Below are 26,580 nucleotides of genomic sequence, written 5' to 3'. Positions count from 1 at the left end.
ACCCCTGACCCTCTCCCACAGTTCCTCCTGAGTCCCGCTGCACAAAACTAAGCCATCCTCAAATCCTGGGCTCTAATTGGCTCTGGTTTGTTTTGCTTTTCTATTCTATCCAGAGCTTCAAAAGGCGCTTCCATAATTATCTGAGGCATGAAAAAGGCAGGTTTCAGCTTTCCTAACTGGAATTGGAGGTAATTACTGTCTTGCACACACGAGCCGGTACATGCTTCAAATCAGATGGCCCTGGGTGGTTTTATAAAGTGTAGCTAGCTGGGCCTCTGCGCCGGGAGAGGGAGGACTATGGAACCTTCCAAAGGCTTTGTTCCAGGGAGAGAAGAATTTGAACATCTCAGAAATGGTATAGGAGGCTTCCATATTCTTCTGCCATCACTGCAAGCTCTCCTCCAAGAGGTTTGGTCTGAAAAGGCTGTGCCCCCGACCTCATCCTAGAAAATTCAGGAGACGTCTTCTGGTCCTCTTACGAGACAGAAGCTGACACCCCACGTAACTCCCATCTTGCTTGTACTCAGCAATTATGGGCTTGGCCTGGGCTCTCCTGTGAAACCTCAGGACGGGGCCAAATCGAGCAGGGTGTAGAAGAGCCCCTCAGAGAACCAGACTGGGGTTCCCTTCTGTACTCTCAGGACAGCAAACCCAAACATGGGGTCTCAGGCTTACCTGCCAGCCATACCCCCCCCAAGTGTGGACTGGGGAGCCAGACCCTGTTTCCTATCTCAGCCCACTAGCTGTGTGTTCACAGGCAGCTGGCTCACACATGAGAACAATGACTGGCCCAATCTCATAGGGTTGCTGTGACGTGCAAATGAGGTCGCCCGTGTAAAGCGCTTGGTATAGGACCTGCACAGAGGGAGTGCTCAATGAATGCCAGCTAGCATGAGCTAACATAATTGTCAGGGGCGTGGCTGTGATGCCAGAGGGTCCACTCTGACAATGGTGGAGACTTCCCAGACTCTAGAAATGCAGAAATGGAGGAAGAAAAGAAGTTGCTGCAGAAACAATGGAAGGAGGCTGGATGGGGATCAGAGTGACAGCCTCCCCCCCACCAAAACGTCTTCCCTCCCAAGGGCATCTCCTTAAACATTCTAGGTTTACTGAAACTCCACAGATCAGGGATTTAGTTGTGCCTTTTTTCAACAATGTGTCTCAGTGAGGACTAGCTGGTTACGCAGCACTCACACATCAGCATGAACTGGTTTACTTGCTTTCTTCCTCACACCTGCACACTTAGCAGCTCCGAGGGGCCAAGGAGCCTGGGACCCAGGAAGAAAGAGAAAATAACAGCCCTGCCTGGGACGAGGCCAGCTGTTCACATGCTGAGAGCACCAGATCAATCCATTTGTAGGCCCACAGACAACCCGCCTGGCTTATGGGAGAAGAGGAGGTGGGAGTCACGTGTCCAAGGGGGCCCTGAATTGCTTTTTTGACTTTTGTGTTTGCATATTGACTACTCCTAAGTGCAATTGACCGCCCTTTCCATACAGCCTCCAGGACTCCTGCCTCCTCCTCTGCCCAAGAGAGTTCCTTATGGGCAGCCCAGGCTGCAGGCCTTGAACCTGGCCTCCCCTTTCACATATCATCCCTAAAGTATCTCATCTAGGCCATCTGATGAGGGCGCCAGTCTGCTTCCGTGTTGCTGACTCCCAAGCCAGCTTCTCTCTTGATCTGGATATTCGTTGCCTCCTTGACATCTCCCTTTCAAGTGTCCCCAACAGGACTCTCAACAACCTCTTACCGACTCCATGCAACCAAAGATAATAAGAAAAAAATCCCATGAATAAGGTCCCCATGTAAATGTTCTCACTGTACATGGCATTCAAAACTGTCGCCTTTCTCTTTGTAGCATGTCCTTTTTTCATAGCACTTAAGACAGCATATAATCAGACACTTATTGTACACTTTTTTGTATACTGTCTCCCCAGTAGACTGGAAACTTCATGAGGATGAGAGATGAGGTCTCTCTGCCTCCTGTTCTTCCCTGTACCCAGCCCAGAGCTTGACACATAGTAGGTCCTCACTAAATAGTTGCTGAATGAATGATTTCAAACTGGAGATGAGGCCTTGGAAGAGCGTTTCTAGGTGCAAGAAGGCCACGAAACCTAGCAAAAAATACTTGAGAACACATCTTGTTTTCCTGAAGTAGGCCATTTGGTCACTTCCCCCTCCCACTTGATGAAGTTTCATGTTTAATAAAAGCCCTGAACAGTTAGAACAAACATGTAGGCTCTGATCATGAACCTGCTGACCTACTGCAGGCCTAAATGTCTGATGTGGGGAGTGTGCAAATTATATTCTTCAACATGGTTGACTCTCAATTATCCATTCCAGTGGATAATCTAATAGCCAATAATCTAATAGTTTGTAATAGTTTATAATCTTAAAAGTTTTACATGTGACTTTGGATTATGTTTCTGAATTTGCATCAGGATAAAAGGAGCTCTGATAGTTTAGGAATTCACAATACTTTGAGCTCAGATGTCCAATGTCACTGTCTTAGTCGCTTATTAAGGACTCCTCTGGGCTCCAACCACATGCAGACAAAATGCTGCATTGTGCTTGGGAAGAAAATGCACTGGTTTTTCTGGCCATAAGAATTGGAGTCCAAACTCCAGCTCTTCCACTTACCGGCTCTGTTTTCATGGAACCTGCCATGGCCTTTGCTTTCTCATCAATACCTACCTTCCTGGACTGTTAAGAAAGGCAGTCAAGTTCTCAGGAAATACTCGTTTGAACTGCTGCCTCAAGTAGATGCAAAACAAGTCAAAAGCAGAGTTGGGCTCTCTACAAACTAGCTGTTTCTCATCTGAGGAAAGAAAGATTCCTCTTCTTCTCTTTTTTTCTTTCTGCTTTAAAGGATGTTCTCTTCCAGGCCCAGTGGGCTAAAGTAAACAAGGTCTTTGCTTTATGAATTATATCTGGTTGTGAAAGCTCTTGCTAATGCCTGCAAATCTGAAAGAAAAATGCTGTCTGAGGCAATCTAATGTGGAATCCGACTGTGGGCCCTGCCTGGGCAACTACCAGCCCCATTGATGGTATGAATGGTGGTGACTTTCTTCACATTAATGCATATGTCTGGGCATTTGCTCACGTTGTCGTGGGTCCAAGTTTCAAGGTTAGAAAGACATCCTGAGATCCAAGGCAGAACCAATCATGCTGTCAAGTGGGTGGATGGGACCCCAGAGTTCCCACCTCCTTTTCCTGCCATGAAGTTTATATCTCGAGGGAAAACAGCTGTCCGTGCTCAGGCCAACTGGGACTGAAGCCAGCTGTTCTTTCCAGATGCCAAAAGCCAGATGTACACCCACTCTTCCCTCCCACTCCCTAAGCCCAAAGTCTCAAACTTTATCGAATTTATTAATAACCTTGCTAAAAACGCATTTCCCAAGGCTCCCGCTCCAGAGACTCTGATTCAGTTAGTTCAGGTTGGCCAGGAAATCTGCATTTTAAATGACAACACCTCCACCCCCACCTTCTTTTTTCCCTGGGGAATTCAGATATAATTGGTCTGAGAATATTTTGAGCAACAACCTTTATAGCAAAGGCACTGGTGTGCTGCTGGTAAATGTTTAACAACTAGTTTCAGAGGGGAGAAAGTCTGGGTGGTAGCTTGCTGATTTCTGTGATGTAAATATCCCCACCATGGTCAGTTCAAGCTACCAACAAGACATTGTGCCTTTGAAGATGGGAAAAGGTGTGTGCAATCAATCCTTACAAGCTCATAGAACTGGTTCGAGCACACGACTGTGTGGGAGCCTCCGGAGGCCTCTGAATGATGATTCCTGGACTCTGGCGCAGAAGGGCCACTGTTCAGCCCATGATGTCACATCCCTTAGTGTTTTGTTTTGTTTTTTTCCCCCTAAATCCTTAGCTCTTTGAATGGTTTTAGGGACTGGTTCCCAGAGACCTCTAGGGGTTCCAAAGCAGAAAGAGAGTAAAGGGAGAAAGAGCTCCAGAAAGAAAATGCAATTAGTGTGGGATGCTGGCCCCGGCCACACCATCAACCCTGTTCAACCCAGCTTTCAGCAGGGAGGAGGTTTGCAAACACCTGCTTCGGCCCTCGTTTGATAAGCCTTCTGGTTGACTCACATGAACCTGATCCTGCTGACTTGGAGAATGATGAAAAGGCTGAGTGTTGGGGACCTGAGGGGATGAAAGGGGTTGGGGGAGGACCACGGGGTGGTCACATGACCTGGGGTCGCCAGCGGCTTAAGGTTTCCCCTTTGTCTCCCGGCTCCGGCCCCATGTTGGAAGGTTTTGGTGATTTCCTCCTGCCCCCGACCAGGCGAGCAGATGTGGAAAGGTCTCTAGTTCCCAGGACTCCGGACACAACTGGTTGTTGTTTCTCACTCGCAGACAGGGCCTGCAATCACAGACAGAACAGCTACACAGTCACTCACCAAAGAGCTGAGCCCAGTCAGGTGCGAGTTCCAACCTACTCCGCATGTTTGCAGCAGAAAGGATGTGTGAGCTCAACTGAAATGAGTGAAAAATAACCCCATCCCTGCCTATATAGCTCTAAGTCCGCTTTGCAGGAATGCCGAGGGACTTCAAGACAAGCAAGTCTGGCGGTTCTTCCACAGTGATAAAATCCTCACAGATGCCATGACTGTCTGAACAAATGCAGCCTCTTGGGCCTGCTGGTGTGGGTGAGACCTCTGCCTACTCCAAGCTTAAGCTTGAAGGATCCTAGTTCTCCGAAAAGGATGCCCGCTGAAGTCCACTGAGCTTTTACCACTCATTGGAGGAAGGGGAGAGAAGAAAAGCATTACAAAGGTAGGGGTTCAGGTGTTAGCTTTCGCGTTTACCTTTATTATTCAACCCTGATCGGCAGAGGAATTTCTCAGAGCCTCATCTCCTCCCAACATCCACATACGTTTCACAAGCGGGGCACACAAAAGTATAGAAATACTCTAACCTTCCTATATAAAGAACTTGTCTCATCTCTAGTCCATCCACAAGAATAAGCCAGTGTTTCATAAGCCAGGGTTTCCAGCTTATGCAGCAAAAGGAGGCCATTACAATCTGACACAAAGACCTGGTACGTGCCTGTCTCAACACGTAGCACATTTATCTACAAACATATCTATCTGGATGTGATGGAACGGCACCCATTTCCCTACAGCAATGGGTCTCAAAGTGAGGTCTATGGACCCCCAGGGTCCCTGAGACCCTAAGAGGGTATCTGCAAGATCAAAACCATTTTCCTAATAACACCAAGATGTTATTTGCCTTCTTCATTGTGTTGGCATTTGGGTAAAATTGCTGATGCCAGACACCATATTGACAGTCATATTTTTACTACCACAAAGTTGTAGGACAAAAAAGAAGAAAAAAAGAAAGAAAGAAAAAGAGGAAACCAGTTTCACTCAAGCATGATGAAGATGAGCAGTAAAAATTACCCATTTTATGAAATCTTGCTCAAAGTCCACACCTTTTACTTTTACAATTGTGTGTGGTGAACTGGAAAGTAAGCAAAAAGTACTTCCGGTGCATCCCAAACTACAATGGTGGTTTGGAGAAAAAGCACTCGTGAGAATGTCTGAGTTGGGAGCCAGACTAGCTACTTTCATGAAACACATGTTTACTCCAAAGGACCAAAATTGCCACGGTTATTCAGACTTGGTTATTCGACAGACATTTTCTCCAAAATGAACAATCTGAACTTGTCACTTTAAGAAAGATAATTGACAGTACTTGTTGCCAAAATAAAAGTTCTGAAGCAAAACTTAGAATTTCTGAAAACTTGTATCTGCCGCACTGAGCTAAACATCTTCTCAGTACTTAGAGTCATTTCTGGTGAGATCAAGGGTAATATTAACAAATGGGAATTTTTTGTTTTCATCATGAAATAGATCAAGTTCAGATCTGCATAACTTAGTGAAGCAATATTTTCCAAATGACCATGCATGGTATTACAAAATCATGCATGGGCAAAAGATCCATTCAAAGTACAAGACAAGGCAAACAGATTTTCATGTAGCGGAGTACAAAGAGTTCATTGATACAGTTTGAGATTCCACACTGCAACTAACCTTTAAAAAACTACCATTTGTCGAGTTCTGGTGTAATGTCAAAGAAGAATATCCACAATTATCTGAAAAGGCTATTACAAATATTCCTCCCTTTTCCAGCTACGTATCTGTGTGAGGTTGGGTTTCCTCCGTATACTGTAACCAAAACAACATTATCACAGCTGATTGAATGCAGAAGGAGATAGGAGCATCCAGCTGTCTTCTATTAAGCCAGACATGAAAGAGATTTGCAAAAATCTAGAACATTGTCATTCTTCTCGCTCGATTTTGTTCTGTTTTGCTTTGAGAAACACAGTTCTTTTTACAGTAAGATTGTGTTATTCTAAACCTTTTAACAGACTGACAAGTTTAGCAATTTTTATGAATTAATACGAATTTAATATAAGCATATATTAAATGGATTAACAAATAAATAGTAAATATTTTTCTGTTTTAATTTTTAATATAGTAAATGATTTAAATGATCACCGCATGGCAAAATACTCCAAAACCTGGTGGCTTAAAACGATGTCTGCCATTTGTTACCCTTCAGAGTTGCCATGGATCAAGAGTTCAGGAGTAGGGTTGGCTGGGCTGTCCCGACTCAGGGATTCTCATGAGGTTGCAGCACTGAGGCTTGACTGGGGCTGGAGGATCTGCTGTCAAGGTGGCTCACTCACAAGCCTGGCCAGTTGTGGCTGGCTTCTGGGGGGCCCCAGTCCCTTTTCATGAAGGTCTCTCCCAGTGCACTCAAACCATGGTGACTGGCTTTCCTAGAAAGAACAAATAGCAGAGACCAAGTAGAAACCTGTAGTCCCTTTTATGGCCTAGCCTCCGAAATCCCACATCCTCACTTCTGCCTTTTCTAGTGGCACATAGAGCAGCCCTTATTCAACACACAAGGACATGCATGCTGGGAGGAAAGGGTCACTGGCAGATATGCTAGAGGCTGGCTACCCCAGGATTTATCAATAGATAAACCCACATAAACAAAGGTTTTTGGGGGTCTTCAACAAATTTTAAGACTCTTTCTACATGAGAGTCTTTAAGACCAAAGCATATGAGAGCTGGTAGCCTTGAAGGAACTGATCCACATCTTAAAAGGGTAAGGGGGCTTTGCTGCTGCTGCTGCTGCTTCTTTCTCTTCTTCTCTTTCTCCTTCTCCTTCCCCTTCTCCTCTTCTTCCTCCTCCTCTTATTCTTCTTCTTTTGTCTCATTGCTCATAGTCACACCATCATTTAGGCAACTTCTTGCTCACCCTCCATGAGCTTGAGGACAGTTCCTTCTAGCGCTGTTTCTTCTGAACTTGAACTTATCAGAGGCCCCCTTATGAGTTTAGCCCTCCCTGTAGCCTTGGCCTGTTGGAGGTTTGGCCTGGCAATGCTCAGGGCTCACTTCAGCTCTAGTCCTTCTCAGATCAGGCTCCCTGGTCAGCTCATATCTCCGAGAGGGGGTCACTGGCAGGCAAACTTGGGTCACTGGTGGGCAAAGAAGAGCAGCTCTGAGCCAAGTGCCTGGAGGCGCTAGAGAGAGCAGTGAACTAAACAGACCAGGCTCCCTGCCCTCCAGGAGATTACAATTCTAGAAGTGAGAGGAGAGGGAAACAATAAACACAACCGATACACAATCATGTACAGTTGGTCCTCTGTGGAAGTGAAACCAGCAGATTTGTGATTTTGGTATCCACTGAGGAGTCCTGGAACCAACCTCCATGGATACAGAGGAGCGACTGCAGTGTGTTAGAAAGTGCTAAGTATTAAGGGGGAAAAGGCAGAGTCAGGTCAAGGGGAGTGGGAGTGCAAGGGGGTGTGGGGAGAGCTGGAGGTCAGTGAGGTGATCAGGGGGAGCCTCGGTGAGAAGGTGACATTTTAGTGAAGACTTGAAAAAGCTGCAGCAAAGGACCCAATGTGGACACGTGGCTGGTGTGTTTGAAGAAAGCAACGAGGCAGGTGATGTCAGATGAAGGAGCCAGGGGAGAGGAGAGGGTGGGGAGGCTGGCATTCACAGGGGTGAGATCCTCAGGGCCTTGGCGGCCACTGTAAGGATGTGGGCTTTTTACTCTGAATGAGACGGGGGTCATTTTGAGCCATTTGGGCGTGTGAGGCAGAGTATGTTGAGAATATGGTGTAGGGCAAGTAAAAGTAGGGGGACCAGTTAGAGCCTGGTAGGAGGTGATCACAGTTCACAGGGGAAGGGATAGTGATGGCCTGGACCAGGATGCTGGCAGAGGGGATGGTGAGAATTGGCTGGATTCTGGATAGGTTTTGAAATTGGAGCCAATAGGATTCTCCAGCACCTTGGAAGTGGGGTGTGAGAGAAAGCTGGGGATCAAGCATGACTCTATTTAAGTTTCAGGTCTAAATGGCCTAAGGGTTGGAGTTGCTATCACTTGAGAAGAGAAAGTTGCAGGTGGAACAGTTTGGAGGAGGGAGATTTAGAAAGTTCCATTGGAGATACTGAGTCCACGCTGTTCCTGGAATTTTCTGTAAAACCCCAGCTGCATCTGCTTTCCCTGGTCCCCAGGAACAGTGCTTCTGACGGCTTGTACAGGCCCTGCTCCGGCCTGCTTCGCAGAAGACAATGAAGAAAATCACTTACTGTGCACAGTTTTATTTAAAAGAGCGAGAGGATGTTATTCTTGAGCCTCTCACTCTTTTTCTTTGTCTTTCTTCTCGGAAATGAAAGAAAACAGCCAGGGGAGATAGGATCTCAGGTCTAGAAATCCTAGCAGGTAATTTGGGAGTTGAAAACAAATCTCCCCTGAAATGCATTAAGCAGGTGAAGGGGATTCCAGCTTCAACTCTTAAACCACACCTTATCCTGGCTTGGCAAATAACTTCCTTCCAGCCCCAGGCAAATTTAAATTCCACCCACCAAATACCTGCAGTTAATAAATGTTAAACAACAACGAAGCCCCCAGGTAGAAAAAGGAAGACTGATTGGAGACCAGATACCAGAAGGGTGGCAGGAGAGCCTCTCCTTGAGGACTGCACCCCGAGAAAGGGCATTCGGGCAAGGAAGCAGGGGCCCAACCAGTACAGGGGGACCCCGGACATGAGTGCTTTCAGAACATCTAACTTGAGTCACAATGAATATATTTCTTGAGCAGACTTGCCTACTTGTTTCATTAGAACTTCATACCATTAACCATCCTTCAAGATGGCTAAAATCTCCAGAGTACATTACTTAGCCATGAGCTAAGTCATGCCTCCTGCTAAGCATGGCAGGACTGGAGGTTTCAAACTCGGGTCGAGATAAGTCAGTGGAGGGTTGGTGAGGATGTTCTCACAGGTCCCGGGAGAACTGAGAAAAATAAGGATCGTGTTATGCTGTGAGGAATTCACTCAGCGTTACTTATTACTCCCATTTTAAAGATCAGAAAGCTGAGGCTCAGAGAGGTTGAGTGGCCCCACAGCTGGCCAGCAGCAGAGCCAGGGCAGAGACCAGTAGGATAAATCGTGGTGACTGGCATTTGCTGGGCACCTATAATGAGACAGGCAAAGTGCCCTGTGCTTTGTCCATGTTCAGATGTTCATTTCTCATGGATTACTTCCTTTTTAAGAAAGGGACACTGTCCAATAAAACTTCCTGCCGAGATGGAAATGTTCTATGTCTGCACTGTCCAATACCATAATAGTCACCAGCTCCATGTGGCATTGAGCACTTGAAGTGTGCCAAGCGGGACTGTGGAACTGAATTTTTAATTTTATTCCATTTTAATTGATTTAAATGTAAACAGCCACATGTGGCTAGCGGCTACTCTACTAGACAGGGCAGTTCTAGGAGGTGCGGTAACACTTCCAGAAGCTTGCTAAGCAGTGAGGCAAGGGTTGCCTCCCAGGGCTGATTGAACCCAAAGCCCATGTCTTTTCTTTTTCCCCTCTGCCAGCCAGTGAAGTGGCCTGCATTTTGCAAAGTGAAAGGCCTGGGAATGAAAGCAACTAGACAGCATACAGTCAGCCCAAAATAAAGGCCGACCCCCTAAAGGCCAGGTCTGAATTTGAGCTGCTTCCCCTGAAGGCATCTAGAGGCCTCAACGGAGGCCCTGACAGACAAACTCCCCACCGGGGGCTTGAGACCCTGTATCAGCAATTTCCCAGAACCTACCAGTGGTGACCTGGTTGATTGAGGGCTCTATGACTCATGGGTCCCAACCCTGCTATTTAAACAGCAGCATTTCCTTTTTTTGGGCTTAAGACTAATTGGCAGAGAGCTGGTGAGCTCCCAGGCCCAGCCTCACGCTGTCGAAACATGTAGCCCTCAGAGCTTTCCACCTCGTACACCGCCCATGAGGTGCAGTTACCACCTGCCGCGGGTCCTAGTGCAAATGTTTAATCCGAGCTGGACCTTCATCGTTTTGTTAGCATCTCTATAGCCCTCCAGTGTGCGTCTCTGCTGCATCACTCTTCTGCTCCAAAGCCTCCAAAGACATCCTGTGATGCTCAGAACAAAAGCTGAAATCTTCCTTCCCTGAGCTGCTCTTGTCCCCATCGCTCACTCTGCTGCAGTCCTGACTTCCTTGCTGTTCACCAGCTCATCAGACTGGTCTCTGTCTCAGGCCTTTGCACTGATTGTGCTTTCTGCCTGGAATGCTCTTCACTCAGCCTCTGTCCAGATGTCACCTCTTCAGAGAGGTCTTCCTGACTCCACTGTGTGTAAATAGTGTCCCTCTCACTCCATCTCTTTATCCTGCTTTACTTTTTCCAAGGCACTTATCACCAGTTCATATATGCATGCATATACGTGTGTGTGTGTGTGTGTGTGTGTGTGTGTGTATGTATACATTTGGTTGGTTTGCTTGCTAATTGTCAGTCACCCCAACTAAGATATAAACAGGGTAACGCGGGACATTATCTTTTTTCACTCTGTCTCCAGTGTCTAGATTAGAGTCTGGCACATAGTTGCTCACTGAATATTTGCTGAATGAATCAATGAATGAATGCATGCGTGAATGGTCACAATGAGTACGAGGCAGTGAGGGGGTGGGTAGGCTCAGGCTTGGCTTGCTCTACACAGATCAGCATGTCCATGATTTGGATACTATACCATGAGAAACAAAGAGATTTGTTGGTTTAATTTCTTTTGCTTTGGGAAAGTTAAAGATCACAGATAATCCAAAACTCAGTGCCAAGTTCTCTGATTTATAATCGAGGAATTATTTACACAGTGGTAAACAAGAGCAAACGGCTGGCAAGTGAACTACAGGAGAATGATGGGAAACAGACTGAGGGACCCTTACAATCTGTGCTCCTTCAACTGGCCTGGATTCCCAACAGCACTTGCTCAAACTTGCATCCAGAGAATCCCTGATGACCGTCACTCCCAGAATCCTTCGGGCCAGGCTGCCCAGGGCTGTTGGCAGCTGTCGGGAGTGAGGTGGCAACTGCAAATGGAGGCAGCCTAGGTAAGTCCCATCCCTGCGTGACAATGATATCATTAGGCCATCTGAAAGGCACACTCAGAATAGCAGGCATTTCCCAAGGCTGCCCAGGCTCACAAAGTTTCCCTAAAACCTGGATTTGGGAGAAAATTTTCCTTTCCTTCTTTAATGTGTTCTACAGCAATGTACCTCTTTTATTCCATCTCAGATAATTCAAAAAACAAAACCAGCAGCACCTGGAAGTGTTGGACACATGATCAACAGATACTGAATGGTTGAACAAAAATGTTTAGGCAAAGGGAAACTGTGGTCTGGGGAGAAATGGTGTAGCTGAACAAAGCCTGACAGCCAGAAACCATGGGTTGGACCCCCTGCTCTGGCTCCAGGCCTCAGCTTCCCTGTCTGTAAAATGAAGTCCTGGACTGGCTGGACTCGCATTTCCCTCCCAGCTCTGACACTCTAATTCTCTGAACATGCCTTCAGAGCTTTACGGTGGACTATGTCTTCTTTGTGTCCCACTGAAACCGGGCCTGCTGCTTGGGAGACCACTCGTTGTTTTTAAGCACCAGAGGTTACTTAATAGCAATTCTCCCAGAATAGTTTTCGTGTCCTCCATGAAAGAAGGTTCTGGAAGGTAGCCATCATCAAATAGGAAGTAAAGCCAGCCCAGGGTTCCATTTATCAGACAACACAGGCTTAACCAAAGCTCCTGTTGCCCCATATGGTGACTCTGGGAGCTTGACCAGGTTTCAGAGGTTTTGTACTCAGAGCGGTAAGAAATCATCTCTGTGGCTTGTGGGATTTGGTACCTATTTCCCTCCCTTCCGCAGCTCAGGGCTGTGGGTGCCAAGTGAAGGCTCCAGTGCCTCTCCTATCCTCCTCTCAGAGCCTCAGTGGAGCCGTTCCAGCGCCCGAGGAGAGCTGCCTCCCAGATGCACCATCAGAACGCCCGGCACCAGCCGGACTCCATTCCCTGCCATCGCAGCGCTTTATTTTAAGCTGCATGTGAATTTCCTTCCCCTCTTAGCAGTGTCCCAAAGCACCAGTCCAAAAGAATTCAGACTCCTTCTCTACCTTTGCAAATCTGTTCACAGCCAGGATGCACCAGGAGGAAAAAGAACACTGGACTGAGTCTGAGAGCAGGAGTCCAGCAGGAGGCATCTCTCGGGGCCTCAGTTTCCTTAGATGTGAGGTCAGGGCGGGGTGCTGGCCAGGTGCCCTGCCTCTTCCAGCCTCGTGATCCCCCTACACGCCCCCGCCCGTCCAGAGGCACAGCCAGCTCTTTCCCACGAGGGAGTGACGGCTTATGTTACGCAACTTCTATAAAGGCAGGGGCTCTTCTTTTTCTTTTCTTTTTAATGTTCTTAGGTACTCTAGGAAGACAGAAACATTTTTATGGTCCCAGTAACCAAACAACATAATGAAAATCATGGTAACCATCAGCCTAATAAAATCCATGGCAAAAGCCTTCACATTCTCAAACAAGACCCTGGGAACTCAAAGCTCTCTGAAGCCGTAAGTGGCCAGGGCCTTACTGAAGGCCTCAGGACGCTGGCTGATGGCTGATGAAAGGATTTTAACGCGCCACTGAAATTCTCTTTTCCAAAATAACCACTTTGAATCCTGTTAATTACAGACACACAGCCAGCCCCAGTGCCCCCAACAAGACCCGGGGCTGCAGCGGGGAGAGCCCAGCTCCCAGGCTGCCCGCTTCCACGATGGCACACATGCTTTGTGTTGGGTGAATTAGCTTCAGGAAGAGAATCCAAATTAATTAAAACCACATGGCCACTCCCCTCACCCCTCCACCCCCCCACCCCCAGCATCCTACTCCACCTCCCTCCTCTGGAGACAGAGGCCAGTTCGGTCTAATTTGGTCCAGTGTTTTTGTTTCCTAAAATCTGTCTTGGGCTCTGGGCCATTAATAGGTTGCAGCTGATTTTAATCTACATGAATCAGAGCCCTCGCTTCTTGGGTTTTAAGGAGATTACAAATTGTGTGTCCCACAAACGGGATGGAAAGGAAAGGCCCCGGGTAGGGAGGGGAACAGATCCTGGAAGGACAAAAACTCTGCTCTCCATTAAGCGGGTGAGCTTGAAGGAGCTGTGAGCTCTCAAAGCTGGGGGAGGGGAGGGAAGAGGTAGTGAGGGTCTTGCTGCTGTGACCCCCATGGCAGGAACACAGAACCTGGGCCTGTGAAAACAGTTAAAAAGCAAAGATCTGGATGAACAAGGAGGTCTCTACTTATCTCTCCTTAGCAAATTAATTTCCCAAGTTTTTGCTGGGCACCTATCATGAGCTAGAGTAGGAGCCAGCAAACCACAGCCCATGGGCCAAATCAGGTCCACAGCCTGATTGTGTAAATAAAGTTTTATTGGAAGACAGCCACTTGTTCACTTGTTCACATATATTCTATGGCTGCTTTAGAGGTTGCAGGCAGGAATGCTACGGCCTGCAAAGCTGAAAATATTTACTATGTGCTCTTTCTAGTAAGAGCTTGCTGTCCCCTCAGCTGGAGAACTGCTGGGCAGCCATTCCACTCACGTGACAAGAAAGGACAGATTTAACATCCACTCAGTCCCACATCATACCAAACGCTAGGTTCCTTCCAAACATCACTCTTTAGGGAAGTGTCTTTAGGCTCAGTTCACCAACGGCAACAGAGAACAGTGCCAGCAATCTTGCCACTCAGTTAAGGGTTCAAAATATTTGCCTTGACAACCCTGCACTCCCATTTCACAGATGGAGGGATGGAGTCACCGAGATAAGGCAACTCAGGAAGGTCACATGGGAAACAGGCAGCACAGTCAGAAAGAGCTGGGCCTCTGAATCATAGAAAGATCTTCATTCATCAGATGACAGGAATGAAGGTTGCTGAGAGGCTTTAACACAACACCACTCCCTTACGTGCATTGCACCGGCCGTGAAAAAGCCATTACAAAGCCTTTTTCACATATGCGTCTATAAGTAATCCAGTGACAGGGCTTGGGGTAATATCTCTCCATTTTTTAGGCAAAGAAATGTAGCACTGAGTATCCATGGATGGGGATGAGAATCAGATGGGCCAGACCACACCCCCTTGAAAAGCACCTTTATCCAAGGCCCCGTGGCTAGTGGGTGCTGTGGGTACTCAGGCCTCCCGGGCTGGAGGTGACCCTCAATCAGTCAGGACCCCAGGCTGCCCGCACTCTCCAGTGTACCTCTAAGACAGCCCTTGGCCTTCAGGGATTTGCAGGCTATCAGGGGAAGACACCAAGAAGGGGAGGCTTTTGTTTCCATGACAGCCACAGTGATAAGGGGTACATGGGAGCGGGGGGCTTGGGGAGGACAGAGGAGGGTAACCCACCCTTCCCTGAAAGCAAATCCCTTTGTAGGGAAACCTGAATGAAGAGCCTCTGATGCAAATGCTACTGGCTGGATTCCTTGAGTATGTGTAAGCACATGTGACTGTCCTTTATGATTGGATTACTGCATTCTGTTGATTCTTATTTTGTGGTTGGCTTTATTCCTTTGATAACTATGTAAGTTTAAACAGCTAAAGCTCTAAACTGTTCTTAGAAACAACAAACAGTACATATATGTAAATTCTTTAAAAATAATATTTATTTAGAATTTTACAAAGGCTGGAAATGCAATCAGGCCCCCTTCCGAGGCTGTGAGGGTAAACCCATTGCCGGGATCATTGTGGGGACAGGCAGGGAAGCCTGAGAAATCAGCATCTCCCAGGGGACTCGTCTTGGTGGGAAATGGATGACATCAAGAAAGCTGCTGCCTGGGAAACTATTTCCTCCGGGGCCAGTCCCGGGATCCAGGTAGAGACCCTTCCAGCCAAGGAAGGACATCTCCCCAGGCTGCAACAGCAGTGGCCTGGAACACTCTGGGAGGTGGTTATGTTGGGCCTTGAACAGAATCACAGCTCAACCGAGTGCCACATTAGCTTGAACAGAATGTTAACTCTACTACGTACAGACCCCCAGCAAACAGGAGCTGAAAGAGTTCCTATAAAGGGTGATGGTCTGTACCTCAGTCTCCATCTCCACCACTGCCCGAGGTCTCTTTGTCTTGACAAGCTTCTCCCTGAACTTTAGGCAGTGCCTAAAAGCAGTGCAGTGGAGTCATGGGTCCCAGTCTTGAGTCCTGCTGATATTCAGAGGTCTCCCAGTGACTAGAGATTGTGAATTGCCTGAGGGACTCCAACTGAGCGGGGATGAAGTATAAAGCGAACTCCTACTATTACAAACAACTGACGTTCTGCGCTGGACCAGGGCAAAGCCTGGGAAATGCCCCCTTCGGCATCTTTGGGTCCCGCTACCATAGGGACTCTGTGCTCAGAAACAGCCTTAAGCAGGGCTTAGACCTTGGCCTGAAAAAGGACAAGGTATGGCTCCTCTGGCTTCTGTCTCCCAGGGAGCCTCCTAGCATACTCCCTGGTTAGTGCTCTTTGCTTCCACCGGCACCTAGCATGGTGGGTGTAATCCTCAAAGCTCTGTTTTACCTAGATTTGGTTTCCTGATAGGGTGGGGCCGTCTGCTCCAATAGCCAGGAGATTTTTGCTTCTACTTCCCTGAGTCCAGACTGGAGGAAGGACAGAGGCTCCTGACTCTCACACGGGTGCACCAGGACCCCCTGCAGGTGTTCAGGAACACCTGATCTAGCAAGGTCCTGAGCTGGGCTGAAGAGCAACGTTGGCTCCGTCAGTGCGGTAATGGCCTCATGGCCCTTAAATGGAATGGAACACACCACGGTTAATTAGCAGCCACTGAGAGTTTATTATAGGCTGGGTGCCACATGGATGAACACACTGGCAAGACAGACTCTGAGAAGGTCACACGCCAAGGAGTTTGCAGAGTGCGGTTTCTCCCCACATTGAGGCATTCAGAAGTGCCTGCCCATGTGCACACCACAGGGTGTTGGTCAAACTCCCCACCTTGGCTGTGGACACCAGCCCGAGGACCCTGTGTGATCTGGGGCCACCATGCAAAGAACTGAGTGCTTAAGTCAAGCCCTCCCCTCTCTGCCACCAAACAAAGGAGAGTCAGAATCAAACATAGTGAAAAAGCTCATAAACACTTTCTGGGGCTGGGCTCACAGACTAAAGCCAGCCAGACAAGCTTAAAAACACATAAACACACAAGAACGTCCAGCTGCTATTGGCTAAGCCGACTGGGCGCTAAAACGGCTTCAGAGCAACAAAGGAGGACAGAATGAATTTTAAGACCAGAGCTCTGTCTTCTCTCCCTTTCAAGCATATAAGGGTGGGAACTGTGGATTAAACCTGAAAATGGATTTCACTGCTCCTTCAAAAGGCACCGGGCAGCAACCCCACCCCTCCGCAGCCCTCCTTCCGCCCTCTCGAAATACACTGTCCCTCGACTCACCTCTGACACCTGGAGCCTTCTTTCTACATCATATTTTGTGTCCTGTATAAACAAGGGCTGGTAACTAACACAGGAAATGAGCTCCACAAGCATTGAATGTGTACCAACCTGTGGTATGGGGAGCTGCCAGATTTTTTTTTCTAACTGAGAATTTTCACACAGACTCTCAGAACTTTCTCTCAGCTTCTCCTTGGCACACTTGAATTCACACACACCCCAATGCAAAATTTCCGCCCAGTTTCCCCCAGCACACGTGAGCAGAGCTAGGTGCTCAGACACAGAAACACTCCCATTCTCAAAACTTCCCCTTGGTTCCCCCCGCCCCCTAGCTAGAAATTTGAGCATCTAGGCATGTGGGCATTCGCCGTCACCCTCCCAAACACACATGGAACTTTTTGCCCACTCAGCATACCCCCAGCACATAGGAACTCAGCGCCAAGTATGTTTATATTCCCATGTGTACACACACACACACACACCCCCACACCCACATTCCAACTGGCTCAGTCATAGCCTTGACAGGCCTGGGGCCGCTTGCCTTTGTTTCTCGTTTGCCTCTAATGGGACGTTCATGTAACAGAGAGGTTTGCCATCCATTCTGTAGCATTTACCCTGAGCCTGAATGCTGCGAAGGTGGCTGTTTCAAAGTACATGTGGCGGTAGAGCAAAAAGCAGGGACAAAAAGTCATGCCTTCCGACCTCCTCTCTGAGTTTCACATGTTTATAAACAGTGTTCTGGATTGCTTTATTTGCTGCCCTGTCTGGAACCAGGCTGGGAGGGTGGAGGCAAAGCTGAAGAATTTCCCCAAATCCCATCGCAGGGTCCTGTTTTGCCACCTCTTATTACTCCCATTATTCTAGATCCAGGCTGCTTAAGGGTAAACTGTGTCCCCGAGGGCTTGGGTAGAAGGCATCAGCCAAATGAGCAGACTAATTTGGAGATGAAAACGGGCCCCAAGTGACCACTACCCTTCTGGGAACTTTGGGGCAGGCGAAGAGTTGGACTTCCCCACCCCGGCCCCAGCACCAGTAAATGTTGCACTACATACACAAAGGGGATGCTCTCTTTACATTGACAGTAGGACCCACTAATGTAAAAGTTCAGTTTTTAATTTCCAAGAGCCCAATGGACTTCATGCATCTAAAAAACTAACAAACCCAGGCTGCTTGTAGTTTGGGCCTGAATGGAGGGGATGCCTGCTGTTGCATCAGTCACACATCTCACTTTATTTATAGTTTGCACAACCGGGGCTGTGACAGATTTCCCACGGTGCTCCACTGAACAGTGGCGAGGGGCTGGCTAGAAGTGCGTGTACTTTGTCCTCAGCCCTTGTTTGTAAATTCCACCCCACTCTCTTCCCCAGCAGAGTCCTTTCTTCAAATAACATCTTACTGGAAAGCACAGTATGCAAAAGTGATAAAAGCAGTAACCATAAGTTTGTTTTCTATGTCTGAGTGTTTCTGTTTCATAAGTAAGTTCATTTGTCTTTTTTTTAGGTTCCACATATAAGTGACATCATATGATATTTTTCTTTCTCTTTCTGGCTTATTTCACTTAGAATGATGATCTCCAGGTCCACCCATGTTGCTCCAAAAGGCATTATTTTATTATTTTTTATGGCTGAGTAGTATTCCATTGTATAAATATACCACACCTTCTTTATCCAGTCATCTGTTGATGGACATTTAGGTTGTTTCCATGTCTTTGCAGCCCATATTTGGCTAGGGACCCCTTGCTGAAATTCCATGGCCCACACTGGTCTGCAGCCCACAAATTGGGAATCACTGCACAGAAATTAGGAAAGGAGAAAGAAATAAGACTAGAGTCCTGGAGGGAGTCACACTATGACAGGGCTCTGGGGTCTAGTGAAGGAATTTGTGCCTATGCTATCTGGCAATGGAGAACTATTAAAAAGGCATGTGCAGTTATTATTATATTATTATTAAAGCCAAGAAATGACATGATTGGACATGAACCAGCAAAAAAAGGATTACTCTTCTGCAATTGAGTCCCCTTCCCCATCTCCAGCTGTCTGAGCCTCAGCGTCCCCTATGTCCGCCAGCAGTTTCCATCCAGGTCCTCCTGGATGAGGGCCAGTCTGACACTGCTGTCCCACCTTCGTCAGAGGTGATTACTGTCTGGTGCAGCACCACCTAAAGTGAGCGGCCCAGCCCAGGCCTCTGTGCCCTCGTGACGGTGAGCCCCCAGTGATGTACACAAATGAACGCAAGTCTAAATCAAAGAACGTTTAATTGCTGAGTCAGGAAACACAGCTAGAGGTAGCACCCCACACAGGTCTGGGGAAGAAGGCTGTGCTCCCAGTTGGGCTCTGTGCTCTGTTTGCCTTGGTGAGAACTGCTGAAGCTTTTGGGACTCCAATCCGTCCATGCCTAAAATGTGGGGTACACATGTCTATCACCTTCAGACAAGGCCGTGGGGATGAAGGTGTCATTAGAGCTTGTGAACACATTGTGCTTCCTGGAAGAAAGACAACACTGTGAAATTTTACTATCTACCTACTTAGCTTTTTGTTGATCCAGTTCCCTTCTGTTTTTCTTTTGGGGGGTCCACGTAGACTTTATTGGGTATTAATTTCAATAAAGGCTTCCTTGCACCTCAGAGCAGGATTTTATTTGGTGCCTCGGAGAATGTCTTCCCATAACCTGGACCCTTAAAGGATTCCTCTTGGTCAGGGTGAAAGAAGTTCAGCTACTCAGTTCAGTTCAACTTAACAAATATTTACAGAAAGTCTACGAACAGAAGCCTAGCCCTGAGAGGCAGGGCAGGACTGGAAACAGTGGGGAAGGTTATGAACTTTGGAGCCAGGCTACCTAAGGTTGAGTTCCATCTTGACAGCGCCAGGTATGTCCTAGGAGAGCCTCGGTCACCTCTTGGAATCTCTGTTCTGCTACCTGTAAAATGGAGGTAGTCACATCCACCTCATGGGCAAAGTAGTAAAAAGGTGTAGATCTCCTAGCGACGAGTGGGTGGGGGTTCCCAGCTGTCTCCCTCCTTTAGGATCTGGCCTCTGGAGAAGAGAGGGGAGAAGATACTGCTTCCTTTATTCTGTTTCTCCTCCCTGAGGCCCTCTGTCTAGTCCTTGTTTATCCATTTTGGAAAGAATGCCAGCTGGTTCAACCAGAGGCCCTGGAACTTTCTCATCTCAGTTTCCCCCAGCGTTCAAGGGCAACCTGCTTCCTCCACTTACTCCCTCCTTTCCCCAGATACCTCCAAGGCCTCCACACTAGTACCCCTCCTCAACCTTCCCTCCAGACCTATTCCCAAGAAGAAGAAAAGAAGCTTTTCAGTCTTTTGAGAAGGAGAACACAGTGGAAATGGCTTTGCTCTGTTGCACCCACTTCAGAAAAGACCAACCTGTGGGCTTCATGAAGGCGAGCTTCAGCAAGGAAGAGGCGCGAGGCCAGGCACGGTGGGCTGAGACTGTCCCAGACAGACAGTCCAGGCAGGACCAGCACAGGTGCCCTCAGTTCCAGCATCCAGCCTAGAACATGCCTCTAGAATGTTCCTGGGCAGACACTGCCATCCAGCCTGAGACAAGCACGCTAAAGGTGTCCACGTGGGGCCCTGTCCCTCCCTGAATGAAGCTCCTTGCTGTTTCTCAGGTTGCCAGGGAGGAGAGTGGATGCAAAGAAACCCTCGAATAGGCACTGCAGAGGCCAACACACTTTAAATTAAGCTTTTGATGCTGAGAAGGAGCCAGGATTCCCACAAATCCCCTGGTGCACGGAGCTCTGAGGTGGCGTGTTCAGCCTGTTTATCCTTTTAGAAGTGGGCCCGGGAAGCCAGCAGTTATTTGTTTCCGAAAGGTAGGCGCTCATCAGGTGGGTGGTCTTTGCATTTTCTGTGTGCTTTGATTCCCTTCCTCTTCTTTTCAGGACCACTGAGGGGTTGACTTTCCCCTCTCCCAGCAGTGCTTGGGGCCTTGGCTGCACTGTGCATCTGCGCTGGGTTTTCCCACAGGCCCCTGCAAAGGCAGCCCACTTGTCTACGGAAAGCCCTGGGTGGCCCTGGGCGGGGGAGCGGGGCTGCAGCTGCGGGCCCCTCCCTTCTGCCTCGGGCTTTGATCAGGTTTTGTGGGGGCTGAAGGCAGCCTGACCTCCCATCTCCAGCGTCTCTCAGGTGGAAAGTTCTGTTCAGCCTGTCTGTGGCTTCAAAGGCTCTCCCTCCTTCGGGCTGGGACGAGACTGATAATGGTTCTCATTTTGTTGTCGTGTGATCTCCCAGCAGCCCCCATCTTTCCATTGATAGGCTTTTGCCTGTTTGCTTGGGCCACTCTGGCCGAACTCAAACCACCTTTCTGGTTGAGGAAGCACATTGACATCCCCTACCACTGAGGCTCCTTTGATGGCTCAGAAACGGCCTCCAGCCCAGACAAAGGTGACCGGGCCGCTGCTGCCAGGCACCTGCTGAATCAGACTCAGGGCATCGGGCAGGGCAGATGTCTGGGAGGCAAAGGACTCCCTGAGCCTGCGAGTCTGTCAGGAGGAACCCTCAGCTCCGCCCTTCCTGCCTCAGCAGTCCGGGGCTGAAAGAAGGCGATGCTTTCTGCTCCAGTTCCCTGCAGGAATCCAGCCACGGGGCCCCACGGCGCACACCACCCCCATGAACCTGGGCAGAGCAACGAAAGGCTGCAAACCCTGAAGTCAACTACATTTCCCAAGAACTTGAGCTATTCACTGTCTTGAGCCGCAGGCACTAGGCCAGCCAAACTCGGGAAGTTCCTTTTCTGGCCTATTATTTCCAAGGGTTGTGGCTTCACAGCCTCAGTTCTCAGCCCAGGGGGTACACAACAGCTCATGCAGCCACTCCAGGGCCCGCTTCAGGCTCCCACCCCGGACTGCTGCTGCCCCGCGCTCGGACCTCCCAGCGCCCTGGCCTGGGTGAAGGGACCTGGGCTGGACCACCATGGCGCCTGCCAGCAGGTTGGGATGGGGGTGCTGCCTCCCCAGAGGGCCACGTGCTTCGCCAGGCGGACGGGGTTAGGCTGCACATTGCCCTTCAGTTTCCTCATATTTAACGTGAGGGTGGCCAAGGGCAACAGGAGCGGTCAGGAGAGCATCCTTCTTCCCCAGCCTGATAGCACAGTGCTCTTCCTTCCTTTTGATCGTACTCAAAACAACTCCTGCCATAGAACAATGAGCCCGGGAGGAGGCCAGAGGGAATTTATTATGTTGCTGTCCCGGGGCACAGCCTTGCCTGACTTTATCTCGCCCAGAGGTCTGCATGGGAGGAAATCTGGCAGGTCCTTGGGTCGTCTCCCTGCTCCAGGTCTGTCTCCAACACGGAACACTGGAAGGATGGGGTAGCAGCTGCCATGTTAGCCACGGCCCAGCCAAAGCCCCGGCCAGTGGGGGTCAGCCCAGATCTCCTAAAACTCTGATGAGGACCCAGTGAAAGGCACAGGGACTCAGAGCCTGCGTCCAGCTGGACAAGAGGGGGCCCCAGATGTGCCAGGCTGCTCAGGACAGGCCTTTCCAGAGCCCTTCTCTCAGCCAGTTTCCTCCCTTCTTGGTCCTGGCTGCGGAGGGGAGCTACTCGGATGTGTCTTCTTTGCGGACTGTCCAGCTTTTATACGGCAGGGGCTACTTCGGTGGGGGTTTTCTCTCTTCCTCCAACGTGGTGAGAGAGGAGAAAGCTTCAGGGGGCCATGGAGCTGAGAGGACCTTGATCGGTCTCAGGTGTGACTAGATTTTCCCCAAATGTGGATGTTTTGTTGTTCGCAGGGTCTAACCAGGTCCTCTCAGCAACCGTAATCTCAATCCACACCAACTGTAATGCCAGTGTTGCTAATATTCAGAAAATAAACAAATCCTGTTTCATCATCCAGCTGGGCCCTGTGGGACACTGTGGGACTCTGGACCTACTGTCTTTGTGGGGCTTAAGCCTTTTGTAATGCAGTGGATCCAGCATAGGGAGTCCTGGGCTCATTCGCTGATTGACGCTGAACAGGCTACAGGCCCTCTAAGAAACTCAGTTTCCTCATCCGTAAGGTGAGGATGCAAATACTAACCTTGTAAGATTATTCTGAGGATCAAATGACAGAATGTAGGTAAACGCATCTAGCACATGTTAAACGTTCTAGAAAGAGCGTGATCATTACTGTTACCACCATTTAAACAGGTAGGAATGTCTGATCTGACCTCCTCGGATCCTGAGTGAGCCAGGAGCCCCACTCTCAGTCCTGAGGAGCAAGCACATGAGGAACACAGGCGGAAAAAGACTCGGTGCACGAAGTTCACAAAGTTCACCCAAGACGCCAGCAGCAAATCTAGCCTGAACTTGGTTTTCTAGACCTCCAGATTCTCCCGCTCTCCAGTCCCTTCCCCTCTCTGTGCACCTCTGTGTTAGCTCCCAGGGCTGCTGCCACATCGTATCACAAGCCTGGTGGCTTAAACAACAAAAATTCATTCTTTCACAGTTGTGGAGGCCAGACATCCAAAATCAAGGTGTCGGCAGGGCTGTGGGCCCCCTGAAGGCTCTAGGGGATGATATGTCCTGGCCTCTGCCCAGCTTCCGGCGGCTCCAGAAGTTTCTTGGCTTGTGACAGCATCACTCCAGCCTCTGCCTCCATGGTCACATGGTCTGCTCTTCTTCGTGTCTCTCCCCTCTTAAAAGGATACTTGTTATTGGATTTAGAGCCCACCTGGGTAATCCAGGATGATCTCATCTTAAGATCCTTCACTTAATTAGATCTGCAAAGACCTTTTTTCTAAAGTTCACAGTCACAGGTTCCAGAGATTAGGGTGTAGACATATTGGGGGGGCACCATTCAGCCCACCACACACATTAACCCTGCAAAATGGTCCATTGGACTAAGACAAGAGCTCTTACCCAGGGTTGGGGAGGAGGCTCGCTCCCCTCCAGGCTGACATCACTGGTTCTCCACATGGCTCCCCAAAGGGAGTGTGGTCCATCTCAAAAGATAATCTGGCTGCTCATTCTCTATTTACCGGCCGGTAGTGAGGACAAGTTCCTCCTGCCCTGTGAAAAACTGCCATGTCCCTGCGTCCAGGGACAGGGCTCAGTACAAAGCTGCGCCTCCTGTTCTTAGCCAGATACATTGGGCTTTCCAAGTGATTTGTGCCTCTGAGGCTTATGGATGAGCTGTGAAGACCTACTTCCAAATGGTGAGTCTCCTTCCTGCCAAGCCCCACAGGAGGAACTCATTCTCCCAGTGCTCAGACCCTTCCCATTCTCTCCTTGCCAGCCTCCTGAGGCCCCACACTCACCAAGAGCACCCGGGAGACCCACCCCCTTTCTCAGAGGCCTCCTCTGGCCTTGCTCCCCAACCCTCTGTTCCACGTCTTCTTTCAGACCCTCGTTCAACCATAAAAATCTGTGTCTAATGGAAAGAGCATTGTCCCAGAGGCTTCCCGGCCCCTCTCAGGAAGGCCTTCTCCCTAGACTGCTGAGACTTCAGCTGCCAGACTGAAGGAAGGAAAGGAAGATTATAATACAAGAGTATTTTTTTCTTCCAATCAAAAATACTGATATGTAGATTTAACCTAGACTTTGGCTCCTTGTAGGCGGTTTCAAGAAAGAAATCAGTCCTGTGCCCTTTCCCTCTGAAGAGTCCAACTCAGCAGGGCTCTGATGGCCTTGCCTTTCTCCTCAACAGCTACTATTAATAACTTTGCTTTTGCAGCTTTCTCTTTAAAGGTGTCCCTCCTATTTCTGGCTTGCAGATGTTGATGAGTGGCATGTGTTGCTTTCAGCATTCAGCATTCACAAATGGGGGCCTCTAAATGCCGGATCATGTGCTAACAGAGCCCCACATGTTTACTGGAATCTGGCCAAGGATGGAAAAGTCACTCACTGCAACCCTACAGTCTTGAGAATAAAGTAGGAGTGAAGACAAACTGGAAAGAAGACATGATAGACAATGAAATTCTTCAGTGTGGTTCCTTGCTTAGCTAAGGAGAATCGGGCAAGAAGATGGTTAAAGTCCACTAGTTTCTAAACCATCCTTCAACTTCAGCTCTACAGAGGACTCCACTTTCTCCCCTCTCCCTGTCGTCGTGTTTGTGCAAAATTTGTATCTTCACATATAGACTGTCAATTCTATGTACATGGAAAATGGCCCTTTAGATCTAGAAGGGCCTTGTGCCACCTTAGAATGTGAGCCTCAGAAGGATAACATCTGACCTGTGCATGCACATTACAGGTGGGAATGTAAAAGGGTTCAGCCACTATGGAAAACAGTGTGACAGTTCCTGAAAAAGTTAAATACAGAATCACTACATGATCCAGCAATTCTACTCCTAGGTGTAAACCCCAAAGAGTTGAAAACAGGTATTCAAATAAATACATGTACACAGACATTCATAGCAGCACTATTCATAATAGCAAAAAGGTGGAAACAGCCCAAATGTCATTCAGTGGATGAATGGTTAAACAAAAGGTGGTATGTCCATACAGTGGGGTACTACTCAGCCATAAAAAGGAAGGAAATACTGATGCCCACTATAATGTGGATGAATCTCAAAAACATGCTAGTGAAAGGAGCCAGACCCAAAAGTTCACACCCTGTAAGATTCTATACATATGAAATATTGGAAATAGGTAAATCCAGAGAGACAGAACGCAGGTTGGTGGTTTCTAAGAGGTGAGAAGAAGGGTACTTGGGGAGCACTGCCTCATGGGTAGGGGGTTTCCTTTCAGGGTGATGAAAATGTTTGGGAACCAGATAGAGGTGGTAGTTGCACACAACACTGTGAATGTACTTACTTGTTCACTTAAAAATGGTTATGCTGTGTAAATTTCACCTTGATAAAAAATAAAAATGAAAAAAAAGTTAACCCCCTCTAAACTGACCTTTGTGTTCCAGGCATATTTCCCTCCTGGGCAGACCTGTGTGCCCATTTTCTACGCCAGGGTGCCGAATCGGCTTATGGTGCAGATTACTGTCAGGCTTGCTCTTGATCCCACTTCTGAGACATAGCCTCTAAAACTCCATGACTAAAGCTGAGTCTACCCAGTGGCAACCAAACATTCCAGCAGAAAACAATGGGTGTGGGTGAGAACACACTAATAGCCAGGTTGTCATTTTCCAGAGTTTGGGTTTGTGACGGTAGAGTGGATTTTCTAAGCAAGATGAATGGGTTTGTACATTTCTCTGTCTTTAAGAATTTCTACAGGCTTGTAAGAAGAAACAGAACACAAGTGGCAAGACACTAAAAACATGCTAAAAATATGTTTAAGGCCTCCACAAAACCAGTCCAGGGTTCTTTTTGAAACTGTTGAAATTATGAAGGTAGAAAGTCCATGTTTCCAATTATATTTGCTCCACCTTTGAGAAATACGAAGAGATCTTTTAGTTCTGTGCTTCCAGAACAGAGAAGATTTGGAACTTAGAGGAGAAAATTGCCTATAAGAAGTACTGGGGGCATGGGGACTTCGTGTTAAACTGGATAGAAAGTCATAAGTCTGATGCCTGAACTGTCACTCATTCACTCATGCACTCACACACTCAGCATGGGCCTGCCCTGGGCCAGCAGGCAGTGGGCTAGTCCAGCTCAGTGAGAGAGTGGGGTGGGCACACTGCAAGTGCTCAGACTGAGGCAGAGTGCCGTGGGAGCACCAGGAATCATTGCCTGGGGTGATGGCAAAGGCTTCCCAGAGTTGCTGACATCTAAGCCTTAAGTGAAGGAAGATTGAAACAGGGGATGAGCGTTTCAGGCAGGTAAGCTCACCATGCTGGCCATGAAAGCAAGTGGCCTGTCTGGGGAACATGGCATGTGGAAGGCTGGGGAGGGCTGCAGAGAGGAGGGGAGG

At 48.4% G+C, this 26,580-nt stretch overlaps 1 protein-coding gene across 9 annotated transcripts in view; it reads right to left on the bottom strand.

Moving 5' to 3' along the window:
* Positions 1-26,580, bottom strand: part of RAD51B (RAD51 paralog B) — a 582,927-nt gene that overhangs the window by 26,572 nt on the left and 529,775 nt on the right. For 2 of the 9 annotated variants that reach the window (XM_072963282.1, XM_072963290.1), the window contains exons 11-12: positions 19,617-19,697; positions 18,974-19,263 (exon numbers count right to left, since the gene is read on the bottom strand). The exons of 1 other annotated variant lie outside the window; for it this stretch is intronic. In XM_072963282.1, coding sequence (XP_072819383.1) covers positions 19,046-19,263; positions 19,617-19,697 — 299 coding nt within the window. In that variant the 3' untranslated portion in view covers positions 18,974-19,045. Of the gene's footprint in view, positions 1-3,565; positions 4,376-11,326; positions 11,444-18,034; positions 18,570-18,973; positions 19,264-19,616; positions 19,698-26,580 lie in introns of those variants that run through there. 6 more of the 9 variants (XM_072963281.1, XM_072963288.1, XM_072963287.1 and 3 more) reach the window with 6 other exon arrangements.

Source organism: Vicugna pacos, chromosome 6 (assembly GCF_048564905.1).
Source record: "Vicugna pacos chromosome 6, VicPac4, whole genome shotgun sequence".
In the NCBI taxonomy this organism is placed as follows: domain Eukaryota; kingdom Metazoa; phylum Chordata; class Mammalia; order Artiodactyla; family Camelidae; genus Vicugna; species Vicugna pacos.
The sequence above is the reverse complement of the archived record's forward strand: the minus strand, read 5'-3'. Positions and strand labels throughout refer to the sequence as shown.